Raw genomic sequence first — 22,553 nt, forward strand, 5'->3', positions numbered from 1 at the left:
GAATCTACAGAAACAGATAGATGGATTCAGATTTAGGAGTCTTTGAGTGAGATAAAATCATTTCTGGATCTGGCCAAGTCTGATAAGTTCATGGCTAATAGAGTAGGTAAGCAGTGCTGGAACTCTCCAACAGATAATAGTGAGTCTTTATTCATTTTTGAGGATTTGATTTTAAAAGGACAGTTCTGGATATTTTTAATTCCCTAGAAGCAATCGGTGAGCACTCCTTCAGTCTCCTTGGTGCTGGGGCAGACCTGCAAACATGTCCCTGAGCGGGAGCTCCCAAGTGTAGTCAAGGAGACTATGTTTTTGTGTTCAGAAAAGGATTTGAGTGGGACATCTGTAACGTAGATTCTTCCATCAGTGATTCTGCTTACTGGTGACTTTGTGATCCTGTGCGACTTGCTCTGAATCTAGGTTTCTGCACGTTACATATTCTGGACAGTTCCCAAACAGAATCTGTAGTTTGGAAGAGGAAGGAGTGTGTGAACTGGAATATTTCTAGTAAAGCAACATGGAAAATTAGGAGCCACTGGAAGAGGACATTGCTGTCATGGAGAGTGTAGGCTGAGCTAACAGTGTAAGCTAAAGGCATTTAGGCAGAAATTCCCATAGACGGAATAGATGGGTCTCTCCAGAGCCAGCTGCATTTTGGAAAACAGGAGCTGCTGTCAGGGGATTAACCAGCCTCTGTGCATCCTGGGAGGAGGGCAGGCCACGTGAAATGTATTTCTGGCACAGGAACGTCCTGGAGTAAAAGGCCGGGAGAATTACTAGGAGCAAGCATCCTCCTTTATTTTATGAGAGAAAAGCAAATGACCAAAAAAGGCTGAAATGAATTTTTTCAAGAAGACATATTTTAGTGCCTTTGTTTTCCAACCACCATAATAGCCACCTCTCCAGCATAGTGTGTTATTAGTCATGACTCTGAGTCAGAAAGAAAAGTTAAGAGTTTTGGTCCTCACAGGCAGATTGGCTTATGAAAGGGACAGTGGGAAGCTGCTGACTGCTGGTTTTGAACAGTGCTCTTGTGTTACTTGTTGGAAGACAAGAAACACAACATTTTATAATGATTCTCACTGAACTATATGCCACTTCTTAAAGAGTTAACACTTCTTCCCCTTTCCAATGTCTAAATAATGGAGGTTTTGTCTGTCTAAATTTTTTTTAATTGACTGGGGCGTAATTTACATGCAGGAAAATGTGGAGATACTGTATATTTGGTTTGATGAGTTTGGGGGGAAGGAATAAACCAGAACTGACCGTTGCAGGAGGTCAGCCCAGAAAACACGAACTTCAAAATACGAAAGTGGGTTTTTGAGAAAAGAATCTCTGTGACTGGCTTCTTGCAGGTGACTTCAGTTGTGCTTGGTTCTAGTTTGCACGGTCCAGGCCAACATCCTGCGGTCCTGGTACCTGCTGGGTGCCGCGGGGCATTGAAAATGCCTGACGTGGGTGTTGCCCTCAAGGGGCTAACAGTCAAGTGCAGACTCTAAAACCACAGCATGATAAATCATAATGAAAGGCGGGTTTTAGAGGGTAAGAGGGAGGGAACTGATACGGGTAGTTTCGATGGAAGCTCCTGGAGTGGAAGAACAAAACAGCCTGTGGCTGCCGTGCCATGCAGAGCTGTTTGGTAGCAATGAGACTTTGCTCCGATCCTTCTCTTCAGTTTGCTCCATGATTCAAGTCTTACAAGTATGAGATGCTCCTTGTTTCTTTCTTCGTTTTGTGATAATAAATTACTGTTGCCAGCTCTGTGTTTGGTTATATAACTGAGGAGAGGGCCTGGATACAGGTCATTGTTAGTTTTAAGTGGTTTCGCTAGTGCTCTATGTAGAACCTGTGCCTGGAAGCTTTAAGACAACTGTCAGAGAAGCCTGCGTCACTGGACACAGAGCCAAAGACTGAACTGTGACTCTCTTTCTTGTGAGTTTTTCTTTAGCTCTGAATCTTGTCTGCTAAAACCAATGTCATGGTTTTAGTTACATGATATTGTCTGTTGAGTGTTACAGCTTTAGAGTGGTGTATATTCATCTTCTTCACCTGGTGGCGGGAGGGTGTCTGGTAACCAAATGAGAGAAGGGAATGTGCTTTAAATTAGGTGACTTTTTTTTAATGTTTATTTATTTTTGAGAGAGAGAGAGAGAGAGAGAGAGAGAGAGCGAGCGAGCGAGCTGGGGAGGGGCAGAGAGAGAGGGAGACACAGAATCGGAAACCAGCTCCCGGCACTGAGTGGTCAGCACAGAGCCTGATGTGGGACTGGAACTCACGAACAGTGAGATCATGACTTGAAGTTGGCTGCTTAGCCAACTGAGCCACCCAGGCGCCCCTAAATTAGGTGACTTTTAGTAATCTCTCTCTCTTCCTCTGAAAACTTTAGAGCAATTTTATTAAAGTTCTTATAGCTTGAACCGGCAATGTTAGCTTATGAGTTTACTCTCTGTATGCCTCTTTGAGTTTTGTTTATTTTGACTTGCTCTTCACTGGCAGCTGTGTCGAAAACTGTAGACAGATGTGAGATGCTATGGACCTTGTGTTGCTGAGAAGCTGTGATTTTGTGTCTTATGGTGAGGGCGGGATTTTGTTCTGTGGGGTGAACTGGCAGTATTCTAATCCAGATCTCACTGGCCAAGATCTCCCAGCTTACCTCTTTTTGCTTAGAGTTGGAGATCTCCTTGATGGAAGCCCCCAGGAGAGTTTCAGATAATCAGTTTTTCATCAACAACTGAGCAGGGTGGGGTAGACAGTCCCCCTGGGTCACTGGAACGAGTGGAGGAGGGACCACCACCCTTCTGTTCCTGAAATCTTGGTGATGGCCACCTCCCCGTCCATCTCACACCTGAATACTCTTTTGATCACAGGAGAGCTGCTCCTGAATTCGGCTGGTCTAGTTAACAAAGTCGCAGCTGACCCTTTAAAGGACAGTTGTAGATTCCTGCTGTGGGTGGACATTAGGATCTGTTTTTATCCGTGGTTGGAGCAGTACAAGGTACTTTCAGGGGGGCAGTGGGGAGAGTGTATGTGCGGATGAAGTACATGGTAATTATTAAATACCCTGAGAGTATTAGTCACATTACAGACCATAAGTTTTAGTGACTCAGAACATGTGTAAATATCAACGGGACTAAACGGGAACAGAGAATTTGGAGAGCGTGATCAATTGACCATGACAACTGGTGCCTTTTGGCAAAGACAGATATTTCTGGCATTTTTGAGAGCTAAGTTGCCTACACTATTTTGTTTAAGTGAAGGGAGCTAACTGGTGAAGTACTGGTGTTTTGAGAATAAAATTAAAGTGTTTCTCAAAGTGTGTCTTCAGAATGCCCTGGGTAACTTACTAAACATGCAGATTCCTGGCCCTTACCTCAGTTCTGCTGTCTCAGTGTGGCTGATCATCAGAATCCTTAATTCCACAGATTTTTGAAGCCTTAACCTGACTGACTTAATCAGTGTATCTGGGCATTGAATTCGAGAATCGTGTACCTTCCGATAGGAGGGTGCAACATCACTACTCTGTGTTTTTGCCAAAAACGTATCACCGTGTTGTAATGATAAAATATCACACAAATGTAAATTGAGAGACCTTCTACAAAATAATTGTCTAGTACTTTCCAAAAATGTTAAAGTTGTTGAAGACAAATAAAACTGACTACAGGAGGCTAAGGAAGCACGATGACGAAATGCAAGGTGGGATCCCGGATTGGGTCCTGGACCAGGTGGAGGACGTCAGTGAGATAATGGGCGAAGTTGGGCTAAGGTCTGTAGATGAACCGGTAGCATTGCATCACTGTTAATTATAATTGTACTTATTTTTAAAACTAATTCTTTTCGTGTTCTTGTTCAACAGTTCTTTCATCTGTATACCTTTTGTTCCTTTACCTCATAGCCTCGTGGCCTTTAGTGCCCAAGCCAGGCAGATTTCCCTACCTTTTGAAACAATAGTTCTGTTAGACTGCATGCGCTTTTTCTCCACTTGGAATCAGCACTGTTAGGTGGTATCGCCAGACAATAATTGTGGTTTGTTTTTCGAATTGAAGAGTGGAGTATGGCATTAATTTAGTGGGCTCCTCCCAGCACTTTAAGAAATTAAGTAGGATGGAAAATGTCACTGCAGGATAAAGTGAGACTAAGTAGTGATTGTTTCATGAAACTTTTAATTACACGTGTGTGTGCTGCATCTGTGTTGGGTGATCACGTAAAATGTCCTTTGTACTCTCGGTTACTATCATGAAAGTTTGGAAGCCCTGTATGAGCTACCAACCTTATGAAGACAATGAAGTTGGTAAAAGTGTTATGTTGTGCAGACAGATGATAAGGAATTTAGAGGGTTACGCACTTCCTGGGACATTTGGGGGCCAGAAATCAAGTCTTTGTCTAAAAGTAGGAAAGTTGCTGGGCTCAGACTCAACCTTTTGGATTTTTAATAGAGTACAAGTCCCGGGCCTGATCTCCAAAAAAACATTGTTAAAGTGCAGGCAGCCTGGTGCACCTACAAATAGGGGAATCGGTTTCACCACCAAATCCCGTGCTTGGCTTCAGCGGCAGAGCTTGGCTGTAAAATGTAAGGGTGTGCTGGAAATTACTGAAAAACAAACAAAAACAAAACAGAATATAGAACCTAGATGAGCCAGAGCAGATGGACAGAACGCGTCAGGGAGGAACAGAGCGACTGCTCAAGGAGCAGGAAGTGGATGTGTCTCTCCCTGCTGCTGTGGGCAGCCTTCCAGATGCTTTAGGGCAGAAGCCGTACATGACTTTTTTCTCCACAACTTCTGTACTTTCTGCTAAGAAGGGTTTTTGAATCTGAGTTTTCTTGAAGTGCTGTGTGCATTTGGTCGCCACACTGCCCGCAGGTGTCCTGCTCGACCTCCAGCATTTTTCACGAGGAGGGCCTATGAAAATGTCCTCAGAACATGTGTTATTAGTACTGTTTTTTAACATTTGAATTTTGGAGAGACGTGTCAGGGAATTGCGGACTCTGAAGATTAATGAGGTCTGGGTTTTATTTCTGGCTCTGCCATTAATTACTTTTTAACAATTGCCAAGTAATTTGACTTTTCTCAGCTTGAGTTTCTGTCTTCTGTGAAATAAGAGAGCCATCTCTGGGCTGATGGGAGCATCAAATGAAATAGAAAATAGGAAAGAGCTGTGGCCTCAGCATAGCACCTTGCAAATGAATGGAAAGCAGTCCTATGTCACTGCCTTTTCTCTCTTTAGCAGAAGAAGGTTGCCTGGTAAAGACGATCATAGGGACGAAACCTTTCTCGGCACACGAGACCGTGTTTTCTACAGTTATCACAAAATCTATAAGGGAAGGAGCTTGAGGTTATCACACCATCTTGACTTGAGGCGAAACTCAGTGCTTTAGGAATTTTTGTAAAAGGATGGGTATTGAATTGAGTTTTCCCAAGACCATTTAATCAAAAACTTTTTAGCCCGATTGTCTGCTCTCTGGCCGTTAGCTAACAAGGTGATTCAACCAGGCCCTTTCAGTTCAAATCAAATCCTTTGGAACCAGCCCATGTAGTTTTAACTTAGTTTCATTTTCTGGAGGGGTAGGATGTAAGGGTTTTTTTTCCCCCTTACTTTCCCATAAAAGAGTATTTGGCTCCTTCACTGCAGCAAATTTCAACAAGACGAGAGGACGAGTCTTTTTGGAAACCACCGTCTCCTCCTCATTCACATGGTGGGAGGGGTTTCAAAGTCCCTCTGACAGCTTTCTAGGTGAGCATTCACTAGGCTGTCTTTTTTCCTTTCCCAACAGTGTTCCCTCTTTTTTCTGGCCTGAAGACAGGTGAACATTCATGAATTCTCTCTTCCCTTGTGTCCATAACTGATATATTCCCTAGAGAGTTATATTTTAATGAGATTGTCATATAATTTACCCCCCCCCCAACCCCAGTCCATGATATTTTAGGGCAATGCATTTTTATTTTTTCTACTTCTATACTGAAGAAATTCTTAACAGGGTATTTAAGTCAGGTGATATAAATGGGACCTAACGAAACAGACTCGTAAAAATACTTTAAAGAACTATGGTGCTGAAATTGGTTTCCTTCCTAGTTCAAAACTAGTTTCAGAAACTGCATGAATGGCCTTTATTTTCTTCCGTGTGGCACACACGACTATAATTTCCCATGACTATTTATGGTCTGTACAGCCCTTTCTAACTTCCCCCCTTTTTTTTTTTTAAATGTCAACTGAATACGTGTTTCTTTAATGGAAAATGTTCTATTTTGGGGATACTGCTTTTCCTTAGACAAGTAGTGGAGTTGGCCAGTGTGTATAAGTATGTGGGGGGGGGGGTTGCAAGATTGGGGAGTATTAGTGGATTGACAGCTTGGCATGACAGTCCTGGGGATGACTCCTGAATACAAAGCCTTCTTTTTATCCAGGATTAAAAACTGCTATACCTCATATTGCATATTCTTTTTTTTTAAGGAAGATTTTCTTCTTTTGTCTTAACATATGGCAGAATAGTCCTGAATTGGATGCCGAAAGTTTCAAACCTAGGTGGTTTTGAAACAAGAGAAAGGTGGTTCATTAACAGGCTTTTCCAGGTGGGGAGGCAAGGCAGCTTTGACCTTGGTAACCACAGGGGAGAGTCCGACGGGCTGAACACTCGCCATGTTGCGGGGGCTACAGCTTGAGAGTGGATGGAGCACACGCCGCAGTCGCGAACACGCGTCTGCAAAACGCGGTTTGGGCATCACACTCACCGTGTGACTTAGTTGTATTGTGACCTCATGTCTGATTGTCCTGTTACCCTAAGGGCTCTTTTATTTAAAAATAGGCAATTGTTTTTCTCTTCCTGAAGACAGAATATTAACTTTCCCATGCCACCTTCCCTTCCACTCCCTACCAGCTGTAGAATGAATGCCCTCCTCTCACCTTGGTGCTTCCGTAAACATTGATTTTTACCTTTTTGTGTCTAGCACGTATAGATAGTTACCGTGTTCATCACAGAGCGTGGGGTCAGGTATCCATATGCAGGCGAGGAAAGCCAGGGTTTATTTTTAAATGCCTGTTTCTAAACCCAGTTTAGAACACGCCAGGTATCAGTCAGAAAAATTCCAGATGTGTTGAGGATTCTGGACCAGAGCTTTGGCTTATCAGTGGGATTTTGTTGCATTTTGTCATTGTAGCCTGAGATTCCTGAATGCGTCTGCCAACAAACTGGAAACCCTTCCGCCAGCCACTCTGTCGGAAGAGACGAGCAGCATCCTGCAGGAGTTGTATTTGACAAATAACAGCCTCACAGATAAATGTGTGCCCTTGTTAACAGGACACCCCCGCCTAAAGATCCTTCACATGGCCTATAACCGACTTCAGAGTTTTCCAGCAAGGTAACGGAAGGTCACAAAGTGTTCTCCGGTGCATTTCTGAAAGTGGGTTCACAGGTGGAAAGGCAAAAGCTAAAATGTTTATTTCCCAGATAAAGTAAAGCTTGTCCCTCCTGAGTTCACAGTTGTCTTTCATATCAGCTGTGATTAACATTTCCCTAAAGAGAAATGTGTTCGCTTTTCTCCTGTGAATGCATCCACGGACCCAATCACTATGGCATTCTTATGATTTTGAAATAAGGTATTGTTATTTCGTGGGCATGTTTTTTCTTTTGGTTCTTTTTAACCAAATTATTATTCTGTTTAATTAGCCTAATACCGTGTGTGGGAATTGGAACGTAAACCAGGAACCTGACGGTTCTTAACTAACTACCAGTCTTTGTATTTGTGCTGTGGTATAAAAAGCCACGGTGGCCTGTCTATGTGACCAGAGACACCATGTCATATTACAGCTTCTGGCTCTCAGAATATTCCATTTTTAATTCTGTTGTAATCTGAACTTGTAATTTGGGGGGGGGCAGTGGCACGGTGTCTAACTTGGGGTGAATCTACACACCCAGCCTGCCACAAAGGAAATACTCCACGTGCGTCACTGGCGTTTGTCCATCTCACAAGTTAGGACCTGGAACACACGCACGCCCAGCACAGAGGCGACCGCTAGCCCCTTCTGGTATTCTGCTGCTAGCTCCAGCTGAGCGCCGGGCAGAGCGAGAAATAGTGGCACGGCTTCCCTCTGCCGCCCTCGAGGCTACGAGCCTATCGAAACCTCACTAAGTGAGGAAGGCCAAATATGCATGGACTTAAAGCATTGCTCTGGGGTTTTTTTGTTGTTGTACATATTTATTTCTGTATTGTTTCCTCTCATTTGATATTAATGATTAAACCTTCTTTTTTCTTCTATGTACTTTACTTCTGTGTACTTTTTTTTTTACTTCCATGTACTTTTACTGTGTACATAGTATTTTACTGTGGAATGAGGAGATGATATTTTTGGAAGAAAACATGGCAATCACCTAACAATAATATCTCTGAAAGGACTCCTCATCCTATTTGAGAGGCAAATAAGCCCTGGAGGAGAAACTACCACTAACTCAGATTTCGATAGCAGCCTCCAGTGACCCATGCCAGTTGTAATCACCCTACATACAGAGAATTTTTTATGTACCTCGTAAAAATGCATTTTGCTACAATTTCTGTCTCCCTATGGACTGTGATATAGCACAGGTGCCCCTTAAAGACCCCAAGTTCCTCAAGAGTCAGGACTGTGATTTGTCACCTTCAGTCCCGTGTATATATGAGGTCTGGTCTGGGGCAGACACTCCACAAATGGTTTCCCAAACTAAAGAACATGCTCCAGCGGTCTAGTCCATTGGTCACCTTCTTTGTAAGTGGAGGAATGGAAACTTGTTTAAGTTCTTTCTTGGGCCCGATTTCTATACTTTTGGTCATTTTCCATGCCCCATTACTCGTGGATTTCTCCATATTTCTTTCCACATATGATAACAGCATATTCAAGTAATAGTCTCACAAATTCAGGCAGTCGGAGCTCAAACCCTTCACAGTCTGTGTACACAGTGTTGTTTGTAGCATATCCTGATTCCTGTTCAGGATATTAAAAGACCTGATGTCATAAAATGAAAACTTAGTTCTTACTGTATCTTTGGAATATATTAATTTTCAAGATAAATAAGATAAATTTTATATTTGAGAGATGACAGAAGGAAAAGTAAATAAAAGGATTTCTTGCTAAATTTTTTTTGAAGGCTTATTATGACAAATGAAACCATAACAAACAGAGGAGATACCAACAATTGTAAACTACATGATTCAAAGTTTGAGTTATACTTACTGGAAATCCTGCAGTTTTTGGAGCCCAGCATCACCAGTAGTAGAGAAAGGGTCAGAGGAGTGGTAGATGCTGTTACAGGATTATAGAGGTGCACGGTTTTTTCCCTCCACATTTGCAGAAAAGGCAAGAAACCCTAACAAATTTTCTTTATTTGGTTACTATAATTATTGGTTAATATTACTAAGATCAACTATAGATTAAGACTGAACAATAAAAGACATTCTTTTAACCGTTGTTTTTTTTTTTTTTTTTTTTTTTTTAATGTTCATTTATTTCGAGAGAGATAGAGGGAAGGGCGGAGAGATAGGAGAGAGAGAATCCCAATGGGCTCTGCTCTGTCAGCACAGAGCCCAGCATGGGGCTTGAGCTCACAAACTGCAAGATCATGACCTGAGCTGAAATCAGGACTTGGATGCCACCACAATAAAAGACATTCTTAAACAAAAGTGTTCAATGTATTAGGACGTGTTATTAAAGTAAGGTCAGCAAGAGTCCTCCTTGGCAGATATTTAACAGGAGGTGAAAGGAATTTCTTTTGGGCACGGTTTGAATTTGGGCCCTGCCAGGTCCAGAGATGGTCCAGATGGTACTCCCACCATCTTGTCATCACAAATGATGTCACAGGAATCTGGGGAGTGGGGTTTTGGGGAAAGCATGTCTTCATATGAGCAAACGCCCTGGGCTACGCTGCCTCCCCTGACCTTTCAGAGCCAATCCAAAGACAAGTCTTTCTCTCAAACTGATTTTTTTTTTTTTAACATTTATTGTTGAGAGACAGGGAGAGACAGACTGTGAGCAGGGAAGGTGCAGAGAGAGAGGGAGACACAGAATCTGAAGCAAGTTCCAGGCTCTGGGCTGTCAGCACAGAGCCCGATGTGGGGCTTGAACTCATGAACCGTGAGACCATGACCTGAGCTGAAGTCAGATGCTTAACCCCCTGAGCCACCCATGTGCCCCTCAAACTGAGCTTTTTTAAAGCACTTCCAGTGGATTAATGCTAACTTACCCACTTGAGTAGGATTTTTATTGGCGTTGAGACTAAGCTACATAGCAAAGCGATTGTTGCCAGGATAACTTAATTCACACACAGAGTTTTAAGAGGAAAGAGACATCCATTTTTCTTTTTTTGCTAATTTGAACAGTTGAAGTTAATAGTTTTTGTTTTATACTAGGAAAGGAGGTGTTAAACTACTTTGATACGCAAAACCAGTAGTGAAAATGGTCTTAAAATTTTTTTAGTTTTTAATTTTTTAGGGAGAAAGAGAGAACAAGCAGGGGAGGGGCAGTGAGACAGGGAGAGAGAATCCCAAGCAGGCTCCGTGCTGCCAGTGCAGAGCCTGACACAGGGCCTGATCTCACAACCATGAGATCGTGACTTGAGCCAAAATCAAGATGGAGACATTTAACTGACCGAGCCACCCAGGCGCCCGGGTCTTGTTTGTTAAAATGATGATTACAAGTGAATCTTTTATTTTTTAATTCCAGTATAGTTAACACACAGTTATATTATACAGTGAATCTTTAAAGAATCTTTAGGTTCATAGTAAATTCCCTTTTTATTCTTGTTATGTATTATTACTTTTTAATTGCCTTGTGATTATTTTACGACCTGCTCCCCCTTGGATTTTCCTTTCTTTAGTAAAATGGCAAAACTGGAGGAACTTGAAGAAATTGATGTCAGTGGGAATAAACTGAAAGCCATCCCGACCACTGTCATGAATTGCAGGCGTATGCACACCGTGATTGCACATTCTAATTGCATCGAAGTCTTTCCTGAAGTGATGCAGCTCCCAGAAATCAAGGTACGTGGTCCGACTCCGTAGCCTCCAAGATGCAGGTCACAGGAGAGAACTGCTTTCTCTAATTCATCAGTTCAGGATGTCTGCACCTTTGTTGGATTGAAGACTCTCGGTTGACGTTGCCCCATCTTTTCCAACCACTGGGCTACGCTGCCTTGTCAGCAGAGGGAAAAACCAACAGCGATAAATAAAAAACACAGGATCAGGAGTCGGGAAAGTGATACTCTGGGCTCTGTCCATAACTAGCTGTGTGAATTGAGGCTAACCATATAGTCACCTAACTCTTTCCCATCTAACGATACTTGTCCTCCTTATTTCCAGGGTGGTTATGAGGCTCAAAGAGTAGGTCACTCAAATGCCTGACAGCCGTTTGAAAAAGTTAACAAACTGCATGCTCCTCCCCCAGACTCACGCGATTAAATCGTATCCACCAGCACAGCACCCAGTTAGTACTAATTCCCTTGATAGATCCAGCATCGTTCCCGTCCCCGAACATTCATTTCAATTTAATGAAACTAGCAGAAGGGCTGTTATTCCCATCTGATGTGAGGCGCTGAAAATCAAAGGGATTTGTGTCCATGAAGACCGTCAATTGGTGGCAGAAACAGTCTGCAGTTCGTGACTCCTGCCTCAGGTAGATCATAGGATGAAACCAGCCTACCAGAATGAAAGCCACGTAACAACTTCTTATTCAGGATTTTTGGTGCAAAAGTAAGAAGTTATTTACATATAATGTGTTTTTTCATTTGTATCTTAGCATTTCTGATCGTCAGTTTTGTGCTTAGCAAGAAATAACTCCGTGGTTATAGACTTGGAGCACATTTTAATCTCCTAAAAAGGAACCAAAGTCATCTTTCTTGGCCACCCTCCAGGCACTTTCTGTTATGATCTTTATGTATCAGATTTAAGAAGTTATGTAGACGTTTGAAGACACTTTATTTTCTTTAATGTTTGTTTATTTTTGAGAGAGAGAGACAGAATGCAGGGGAGAGGCAGAGAGAGAGAGGGAGACACAGAATCCGAAGCAGGCTCTGGGCTCTGAGCTCTCAGCACAGAGCCTGACGTGGAGCTCGAACTCATGAACCGTGAGACCATGACCCGAGCTGAAGTCAGACGCTCAACCGACCGAGCCACCCAGGCGCCCCACTGAAGACACTTTAAGTAGCATGCATAATCCTTCACTACAGCGGTTTTTATCCATTTACATGGTTGAGGTATATACAAGTCATTTTCTATGTATGTGCATGCTTTGGGCCATGATGTATTTTACCTAGAGCACACTATCACTTCATACATCACTGGCATTTTAGAACATTGGTTATAAGCTCACAGACATAGTTTACTTCTGCTTTCCATATAGTACCTTTCACAAGGGTGAAGAGGCAGGGCTCTGAAAGGAAACAGACCTGGAATTTTATTCCAGCTAAAAGTTCCTTAACTGCTTCATTTCCTCATATGTAAACTGAGGGAAGACTAGTCCTTCCTTTACAGTATTGCTGTGAGCATGAGTGAAATACTCCGTGTGAACATTTGGAATAGGAGTGGCACACAGGAAGGACTCTGTAAGTTAGCTATAATTAATACACTCCTGATGTGGTTCAGCTGTGATTATATGCAGCAGCTATTCTGGCTGATGACCATCAAAATCTGGAAATTTGTTACGGAAACAAATACTTCTTTGCCTCCAGCACTGGCACGAGGTTGACAGCTAAGCTTCCCAGGGCTCCTGTCCTGCCCATTACTGGACACGGGGGCTGTGCTATGACAGGGACCTATTAAACTGGTCTCTGTGCACCGTGCCCGGTGGGGCACCAGCTCGAGAAGGGAAGAGTCGCAAGAACAACCTCCCGTTTGCTGGTCTTACTTTCTGCACCTGTCTTTTAGTGTTTTCTTACTCGAAATTGTAGATTAGACTTTTTTTTTCCCCCAAGTATCTGGTTTAAAGTACAGATAACAGATAGGCATTTAAACTTTTCAGGCTTTAACTAGATTTTGCAAAATCTGACTCTTCTTCTGTGAAACCGAATCCTCTCCAAGACCCTTGCTTGCCTTCCTGGATCTAAAGTCGGTCGGCGCCTTGTAAATCTGTTTAACGCCTTCCCCTGTTGCCTTCGCTCTGTTTGACTTTATCGCTCCTTTAAAGGTTTTACTTTTGGTATTGCTTTTTTAATGGTTTTCTTTCTTTTGTTCCTTGATTTTTCTTTTTATCCCGGCTACTAGATCTTAGCGGTCTCCGTATGTTAACAACATCCGGTCTTTACCACGCAGCGCTTCCATTACCAGCAGATAGAGGTTTTGTTGTCGGGGTTTGCTCTGGGATGGGAGTGGCGGTGGGCACCATCTCGCATCCTTTATGTACAGAAGTATCCGTTTTACAGCCCTGGGCAGCTAGTGTCGAAAAAGTAGTAGATCTGTTGTTTTAGAACTCTGAGCTGAAATGTCATTGTCTCACATGAGAATATTTTAAATTGCTGTGTAAGCAGGTACACACATTTAAACCAAGAAAATTCTTGGTAAAAAGGGTTGCTGCATCTCAAGTGATAAAACACCTGTGCGCCTCTTCACCGCAAACTGTGCTCTAAATTAGCATGTTTTTAATGTAAAAGAGATAATTTTTATCCTCACTTGAAACACTCGGCCTATACTAAAATTTCATTGTTGAGTTAATAACCCTAGATTATATTCCTATTGCTTCTTGAAAGTAAAGTGCCATAATTATAAAGTATATCATAAATTAAGATCCTTGCAGTTATAAAACCTGAGCAGGTAACATGATTTAAAGAGGGACAGGCCCTGGTGTATTTAACTAGCTTGTTCTCTTCGTACAGTCTCATCTTGTAAGACGTTAAAGGAAAGTGCTTATTCACAGCTTTGTTACCGAAGCTTCAAAGCCAATTACTACTTAAAAGGGTAAATAAGTTCCCCTACTAAAATATATATGCTAAAATATATTTTTTTTAACTTGAGGAACTAAGCCACTATTCTTGTACCCCTAAAACAGGCTGTATGCACCCTCCTCTGTTTTATCTTGGATAAAATTTAGGTCTGGCCTTTTCTCATGTTGGTACATTCAGTGACATCTGCTCATCCTCCAGCATCAATTTCTGTACTTGGGCAGGAAGGTCATATAAGTTGGTAGTAGGAAAAAGTATCCTTTCAGAATTTTCCAGTGAGCCCACGTGGACCCAGTGCCAGAGCACTTTTGTTCCTTGGTTTTATTGTCTTCCCCTTTGTTTATCTCTTTCAAATTAGTCTTCCCTACCTCCAGTCCTGTATTCTTGGAGCAGGTTGTGTTCTATTCTGGTTCTAAAATAGACAGGCTTTGTCTGGATGTAGATCAGCTCTCCGTGGGCTAGACAGGAAAACATGATCCCAGAGTCACCACGTAAGCCAGACTCTGCTTGCTTAGTCCTAGGCCGAAGTCTGCACTTGGGCTACGAGTGGCTGATGGATCCAAAAAGCAAAAGTGACCATGAATACAGCACTCGGTTCCCCAAGCTCTTAGTAGAGTAACCTCCAGTTGTTGATTTATTCTAACCCTTTTTGCAGTGTGGTTTGAGTAGATAAAACAAACAGGTGATACATATGGTGAGTGAAATTTGTAGTGTAAACACCATGTCAGCGATTTCTTTTTTAAATTTGACATGTTCCTGTGGCAGCTTGATTTTAATTACTGGGTGAACAGTGTCTTTTAAAATGTTTGAAATTTTCTGCAGATTATTTCCATGCTGTACTCTGCAGTAATAAGCTACTCGGATAAGTTGAGTGAACTCATCTCTAGGATCTGTGTTCTTTTCACGGGGAAATGCAGCATGAAGTATCTTTAATATGCCACACTCTTGAGAACACTGATTACAGGAAGCTGAATATCCCTTGGAATCAAACTCTGTTTGCTGTTGTTTGTAAGGTGAGGTGAGAGAGAGAGGGAGAGAGAGAACCGGTTCTGTGATAAAGACACAAAGAACATTGGGAACTGTTGGGTCAAATGGATGAAAGAAAAGGGATTAATTCTTCGGAAAGTAGGATAATGCAAATGAAGACAGATCAGGGACCAGTTCGGTGTCAGCCGGGTAGAGTAGCTGACCTCGCAGACTTTAAAGGTCATGGAGGCATTTGTCCTGTGTCTCTAAAAACCAGAAACTGGGAGCAGTCGTCACTAGGGTTCTAGAATCTGGGTCAGTAATAATAATTATGTAGGGGATCTTCTAACGTGCCGGGAATCTTGTGTCCATTTCTGTGTGGGGCAGGGCTCCTGACAAGGGCAAAGGAAAGGAATGACGCAGTGTCTATAGACCACGGGTGGCCGTTCATGCCACTCTTCTCCCTGCCTCACTCGTGACAGAACAGCAGGAAGCCAGGACTGCATATGCTCTTTCAAAACTGGAGTAACGAATTAAGTCAGACTAGTTTGTTTGATGGTTTTTATTTTTTTTTTTTTTATTTTTTAATTTTTTTTAATGTTTATTTATTTTTGAGACAGAGACAGACAGAGCATGAATGGGGGAGGGGCAGAGAGAGAGGGAGACACAGAATCGGAAGCAGGCTCCAGGCTCTGAGCTGTCAGCCCAGAGCCCGACGCGGGGCTCGAACTCACGAACCGCGAGATCGTGACCTGAGCCGAAGTGGGACGCTCAACCGACTGAGCCACCCAGGCGCCCCTGTTTGATGGTTTTTAAACTCTAGTTGAAACAATTATTTCAGCAGATCCTTTTAACTTCAGAGCCATGTCCTTTCCAACAAAACGCCGCGTGCATCATATGCGGTGGGACATGGATACATGCAGATGAACGAAAGGAGCGCTCGTGGCTAAGTCCTCAGGAAGTAGGCAGTGACGTGGTCACCGTCATGCTCTTCAAAGTCCTCTGCCCCTAAGGCTGAAGAGAAGTGAGCTGATAGGCCCAGAAGTCTGGGGTGTGGCCTGAAATCACAAGCAAATTTCTCTCAAGTCTCCTCTGCAGTCTAAAATCACACCCTCATTTTGCATTCTACTTTTTACCATTTCTGTTAGTTTTCGTGTAAACATAAAGGCCCTTTCTGTCCATAATCTTTGAGTAAAACTGAAGCCCACAGAAGCATGGGCCAGGTGCCCTGTAACTTTGTGATATACCTACCACTGCATCCTTCCAAAGGCACACACAACCAATTTTAAGAAGTAGGATAGAAAGGAATTGCTCAGTTTATATAAAGAATGCATTTTCTTTCTTTCTTTCTTTCTTTCTTTCTTTCTTTCTTTCTTTCTTTCTTTCTTTCTTTCTTTTTCTTTCTTTCTTTCTTTCTTTCTTTCTTTCTTTCTTTCTTTCTTTCTTTCTCTTTCCTTCCTTCCTTCCTTCCTTCCTTCCTTCCTTCCTTCCTTCCTTCCTTCCTTCTTTCTATTTATTTATTTATTTATTTATTTATTTATTTATTTATTTATTTATTTATTTATTTATTTTTGGGGGAGAGCGCAAGTCAAAGAAGGGCAGAGAAAGGGAGACAGAGGATCTGAAGCAGGCTCTGCACTGACAGCAGCGAGCCCAGTGTGGGGCTCAGACTCACAAACCGCAAGTTCATGACCTGAGCCGAAGTCAGACGCTCAACCGACTGAGCCACCCAGGTGCCCCTAAAGGATGCATTTTCTTAAAGTCAAATTTTGCAAATAATTTAGTTTCAGTGTTTAAGGGAATTCATGTTTGGGGAAATGGAATACTATTTGGTGGAATGAGGATTTTTTAAAAGAAATTTTTACCCTGATTGTCATTTTTATCAAATTATTGCCAATAAAGGTGTTCTAAATCTAAAATCCAGTTGAGAAAAATCACAGTATATGTAAATATAGAGAAGGAAGACTTATGCAAGATTAAAGGTCTTCTCTTACAACTCCTTGAAAGGTGCGGAGGTTTAAACAATATACATTTCTGAATAATTACAGACAGATACAATCTTATATAGAAAAATAATTTTACTTTTTTTTTTTTCACATTTATTATTGAGAGAGAGAGAGAGAGAGACACAGAGCGTGAGCAGGGAAGGGGCAGAGAGAGGGGGAAACACAGAATCCAAAGCAGGCTCCAGACTCTGAGCTGTCAGCAGACAGCCCGATGCGGGGCTCGAACTCACAAACCACGAGATCATGACTTGAGCCGAAGTCAGACACTCAACTGACTGAGCCACCCAGGCGCCCCTATATAGAAAAATAGAACTCCAGCTTTGGGTTTGGAGTCTGAGTATCTTTGACAGGTTCTGACTGGCTCATTTAGTTAACAAGTTCACTTAGATATATGAACGTCCTACAGTAATGACCACTTAGTCTATACAACATCAGGAATAAATATAGTTTAAGTGTTGCAAGAGAATCTGGCTACAAGTTACATAGTGAGAAACAATACATGTGTATATTTATTTTACTATTAAGCTAAAAGGCTGTGTCTCCTAACTGAAAGAGAGGGAGGTAGTACAGACCACTTCTACCTGAGACACAGTCTCTAGCTTACCATCTGGTCCCTGCCTGCCTCTCCGCCATCCCCGGCCACGCCAGTCACTCGTGGTTCGTGTCCTGGTAAGCCGTGTGCTGTTCTCTCTCCCTGGATGCCCTCCTGTTTTCTCTGCCTCGTTATCTTCGATTCTTCACAAAAATCCCCTCCTGGAAGGCCCTCTCGGAAGCCTTAACCTGTCACACCCGTGCACACTTGTACCTATTACTGATTCGCAGCCCGAGGGAGAATCACTTCCCACTCTGGCCTAGGAATTCCCCAGGGTGGGGACTGTGATGCCGGCTCTGTAGTTCCCTGACGTCTGGCTTATTGTCTGCCCCCAGGTAGGTGCTAAATCAGGGCTCTTTTGGATGAACACTTGCATTTATTTGCTTCTTAGGAATTCGTAATGAAAATCAGTGAACCTGTTCGGAGGAAAATCACAGTGTATGTAAATACAGAGAGGGAAGGCTTTATAAAAGATGAAAGGTCGTCTTCTGCAACTCCCTAAAAGGTGGGGCGGTTTAAACAATATACACTTCTGAACAATTACAGAAATAATTACATCAGCACCTTTTCCCGCCGTGAGGGCACGGGGTGCAAAGGTGACTGGGAGTGCCCCTTTGCGCACTGGAGGGCCGCGTGGCTGCGCTGGTGGCCTGGCTGTGGTCTGAAGACTGAAGCAAGCGGTTGCAGAATCGCTCAGGGTTAGCAGGTGACTCTGCTGTTTCCGGGCAGTCCAGGCGATTACTGGGGGGATAATAGGTAATACGCTGCTGTGAAAAGTGATACGCCCGTGTCTTTGGTAAGGTTTTGTGAGGAAAACATAATAAAGATATCAGAGCTTTGGTGATAATTATACTTAAATGTCAGATCAGTTCTCTTTAAGATGCACTGTTTATTTTCCTGTGCTCTTAGCTAAACGTATTAGCGGTCCTTTCCCTCTAAATCGTGAGTTCCTCCAACTATGAGTTATCTCACTTTTTCCAAGGGTTGGATAACTCTGTTTTGAGTATTCTTACCAGAATTTTGTATTATAGCCAAGTAGTTTTTGTAAGCTATGTCCTAAAATAGGCCCGAAAGAGGGAAAGGTAACTTTGTAGACTGATTTAACATTCTATTTAATAATGTATTTTCAAGAAAATTTTAATGCATTAAACAATAGAGAAACATACATTAAACGTCATGGAATACGCGAGTACTATTTTTTTTCTCCAGTCTCACCCCCAAATGTTCTGTTTTCCTAGTGGTAGCCATTACAACCATTCAGTCAACAAGTGTTTGTTGAAGACTATTAAAAGAATAAGGAATAGAGCTTGTAAGTAGAGCACTGACTGTTTATGTTAATGCCAGTAGGTCAGCGCTGGGAACCAACACCCTGTAATTTTCATGATCAAACCTCCTCCGATGTATAGAACTATGAAAGTGTATTTCTCTCTTTATCTGCCATTATGCTATTTACTGCAGACTGAACTTAATCTCAGCACGCGTATCTTCCGTTTCCATCCTAGCGGACTGAATTACTGGAGGATCTTCTCGGAAGATTCATTCATTTCTTTGTTCAACAAATAATTGTCTACTAATTCCCAGGCATTTGTGGGCATCTGTTCTTTGTGCTGCACTAAGGACATGGGGGAGAAGCCACCGGCCCTGTTCTCTAGGAGCTCGTAGTCTAATGGGAGGAATAAATAAGCGGAAACTTTGAACGAGGGGTCCTAGTGGAATTGGCGTTGAGTTGAGACTGACAAGAATGGGGCAGATTGTGCCAGGTGAGGGGCGAGGAAAGCCTGAAGAGCCCCGGTCACAGCAGTATGTGCAGAGCACGAGTGAGAATATGACACACGCGGGAACTGGAATTAACTGTGACACCGCTGAATATAGAGTGCAGGGAAGCAGGTGCTGAAAGGTGGAGATGAAGGGCCTTATTTGACATGCTGAGGAGTCTGGTGGCAGATTGGAAGGCAGTAGGGAGCGACTGAAAGACAAGCCCCGAGTGTGATCAGATGGGATTAAGCACATCACAGTCCCCCTGACAGCCCTGTGGGGAGTGGGCCGGAGGGAGATGAGACAAGAGCAAAGTCAGGACCCCCGCGGTCCCAGACCTCCCTGTAGAGGCGACAACACTGTGGGACAGGGCACAGGAACTGGCTGCAGTGAATTGAGGGCCTTGTGGGGAGGGGGAAGGGAAAGAGACAGAGGGACGTGATGGTGGTAAGCGCCACTTCTAAGAGGATTATTTATAAAGACAACGCCAGCATTGTCTTCATAAATAAACACCCTACTGAACTCATTTTATAATTTGGTAATTTAAAGAATGAGCAATTTTACACCAGCAGAGCTATGAGTGTTTAAATCATTAGGTGAAATTAGAAAACGATGCCTATCAATTTCATAAAATTCCATAATGTTCTGAGATGTCTACAGTCTTTCCCCATAGTTCATGCTCTGACCTTGTTTTTGTTTCTGTCAACCACCCGTTCTAAGTTACGCACACCGGCCAGTCCTCAAGCTTGTGTTTCATCACTGCCCAGCATTTGCCTTCTCTGTGCTGATGTACATGGACTATCCTGATGGAACAGCCCGTCTTTAGTATTCTCAGTATTAGCGGTTTTTCATTACAGTCCAGTTGACTATTGATGCAACCATTATTTATAAACGGAAAAACAAAACAAAAAGATGACCACCTCCCTATTGATGTTTAGTCTCAATGAATATATGTCTTCTGCCATTAAAGGTGCTAGGAGTCCAGATATGGAATAAGTGATGAAACTGTATCTACATTTATGTTTTTTAAAAATTTTTGTTTATATTAATAAGAAAAATTGGATACTAACACTGGTTATGTTAGGGTGCTACATATAAAGGCAAGTTTTCTAAGCTTTTCCACTTGTCCAACTTTTTATAAAGTGGTTACAACACTCTCATAATACAAAGTAATTAAAATTACAGTATAATTTTATATCATTGCTACTGCTTGAGAGCAAGGATATAAAACAATTTGTGTGGAAACATTGCATTATTTGAAGTCAATTGAGAATATTTTTCTCCAAAAATATAGGTGTTCATTCGGTCTCTGTCCCTCCCCAATCCATAACAGATTTAAGTTAAAATTTTTTCCAAAAAAGATGATTTTGTCTGCTTTAAAGATTCTGAAATGCTTGGATACAATTTGCCTTTCAAACCATCTTAAGATTTTTAACAGGCTCTTGAGGCATTTTCTGAAATCATAAGAAGGTGCAGCCTCAAGCCGGATAATTGAATTCTTCCTGCCCCTTTCTGCCAAATAGTGGATTACATGTTCTTTTACCCGGAAAAATTGCCAATTACTCCTTTTCCCTCTTGTAGATGGTGAGCCACCTTCTCCTCCGGTTCCCTGCTCTCAGAACACAAACGCAGCACCTCTTTTAGGGCTCACCTCAGTTTTGTGAGAAAGGAGGTACTATCCCCGTTCGCAGATAACACAAGTTTTGTCCTAATCAACATGCTGAGCCTTTTTGTCGTTGTTTTCGAGTGATTTTAGGCAGGAGCTGGTGGAAGATCTAGGTACTGCATGCCTGGAGGGTGGGCTCCTTATTTGACTCCTGCCTTTTTCCTTGCAGGCGGCAGGCAGGCCCAACAGCTAGTCTTTTACCAGTTTCTTATTGAGCTTCTTTTGAATTATCTTCTCATTTTGAAGGTGTCCCTGCCTTCCTCATCTTGCAGGTATTTTGACTTAAGGAAGCCCCTTCAAAGTTCCATTTCGATGTTGACTCTACCCCTTATGGCCATAACAGGCGTGGAGATTTTGTGAGCAATCGGAAAAACTATCCTTGGGATTTTCAGCTAATGCTTGTTGTCTTACATGTAGAGATCAACTTAAAAAGATAACGAGGGGGAGAATAAAGAACACGGGTTTTCTGTGTTAACCAAAGAAAGTGAACATTTTAACTGCAGATGGCAGAATCTGTTTTAAATGTTTATGGGAGGGTAGCAGACAATCTTACTTTTCTGCACTTGGCCAGCACAGTCTAGGGAATGGCAGACTGATTCTCAAGCAACGGGTAGGAGCGTAGAGCCACCTGAACCGCTTGCCCAGGCCATCACTTCCTGTTTCCCCTTCTTGTTTCAGTGCGTGGACCTGAGCTGTAATGAGCTAAGCGAAGTCACTTTGCCAGAAAACCTGCCTCCGAAACTACAAGAACTAGACCTGACTGGGAACCCCCGACTTGCCCTTGATCACAAAACCCTGGAACTGCTGAAGTAAGTATTTCGTGATGCCCTGCAGCCCTGTCCACGTTCACGGACAACGCGATTTGTAACTTAGTGAAAACATTAAACAGTATGAAGTGCCCGGTGGCTTCTTAGCTGTATCTACACACATTTGGAGCGATTTGTGAGTCCATAGTTCACCAGAATGGAGGGCCAAAAACAATTTCAAATAGTTGGATACTCAAGTGTCCTTTCAGAAAGTCTTTGAGGAAGTATCCAGGCAAAAAGAGAGTGAGAATAATGAATACAAAGCGGGGGGGGGGAGGTGGACATAAAGAAAAACGCGGAGGAGAGCCATGAATAACTAAGACATAAACTTACATCTCAGTTACTGAGGATATGGTGTGATGCTTAATGCAAATGTTAGGAAAGGATTGAAAGAGATGCATGATGTGGGAAAAACTAACAATCTGGTAAATCCAGATGGTTTAAACAAAACTGGGAGTGTGGGATAGTTAGATCCTGCTAAGTTACCGTGTTTGGGGAAAGAATTCATTGATATGGTGTCATTCTTGATGTCGATAAAGAATTGCAGGTTGAAGTTCACTGGGTAAAACATTGAAGGAGGAAACCTCATTAGAAAAAAACCGTCTTTAAAAATTTCTTCTCACACAACTCTAAATGTCTGTCAAGAGAATTGTGCTTCATATTTGAATATTATATAGCCATTAAAAACAATGCTGTAGGGGTCCCTGGGTGGCTCAGTCAGTTGAGCGTCTGACTTTTGATTTTGGCTCAGGTCATGATCTCACGCTTCATGGGTTCGAGCCCCACGTCAGACTCTGCTGACACCTCAGAGCCTGGAGCTCCCTTCAGATTCTGTGTCTCCCCTCTCTGCCCCTCCCCCATCCATGCATGCATG

The 22,553-nt window shown here is 42.6% G+C and overlaps 1 protein-coding gene and 1 long non-coding RNA gene across 5 annotated transcripts in view; one reads left to right on the top strand and one right to left on the bottom strand.

Moving 5' to 3' along the window:
- Nucleotides 1-22,553, top strand: part of PHLPP1 (PH domain and leucine rich repeat protein phosphatase 1) — a 216,508-nt gene that overhangs the window by 176,369 nt on the left and 17,586 nt on the right. Inside the window, exons 11-13 of the mRNA XM_023242072.2 lie at nucleotides 7,149-7,349; nucleotides 10,835-10,997; nucleotides 21,552-21,682. Coding sequence (XP_023097840.2) covers nucleotides 7,149-7,349; nucleotides 10,835-10,997; nucleotides 21,552-21,682 — 495 coding nt within the window. The remainder of the gene's footprint in view (nucleotides 1-7,148; nucleotides 7,350-10,834; nucleotides 10,998-21,551; nucleotides 21,683-22,553) is intronic.
- Nucleotides 15,532-22,553, bottom strand: part of LOC111557343 — a 51,162-nt gene continuing 44,140 nt past the window's right edge. For all 4 annotated transcript variants that reach the window (XR_002737381.2, XR_006587582.1, XR_006587583.1 and 1 more), the window contains exon 4: nucleotides 15,532-15,912. This is a non-coding gene — a long non-coding RNA (uncharacterized LOC111557343). The remainder of the gene's footprint in view (nucleotides 15,913-22,553) is intronic.

Source organism: Felis catus, chromosome D3 (genome assembly GCF_018350175.1).
Source record: "Felis catus isolate Fca126 chromosome D3, F.catus_Fca126_mat1.0, whole genome shotgun sequence".
In the NCBI taxonomy this organism is placed as follows: domain Eukaryota; kingdom Metazoa; phylum Chordata; class Mammalia; order Carnivora; family Felidae; genus Felis; species Felis catus.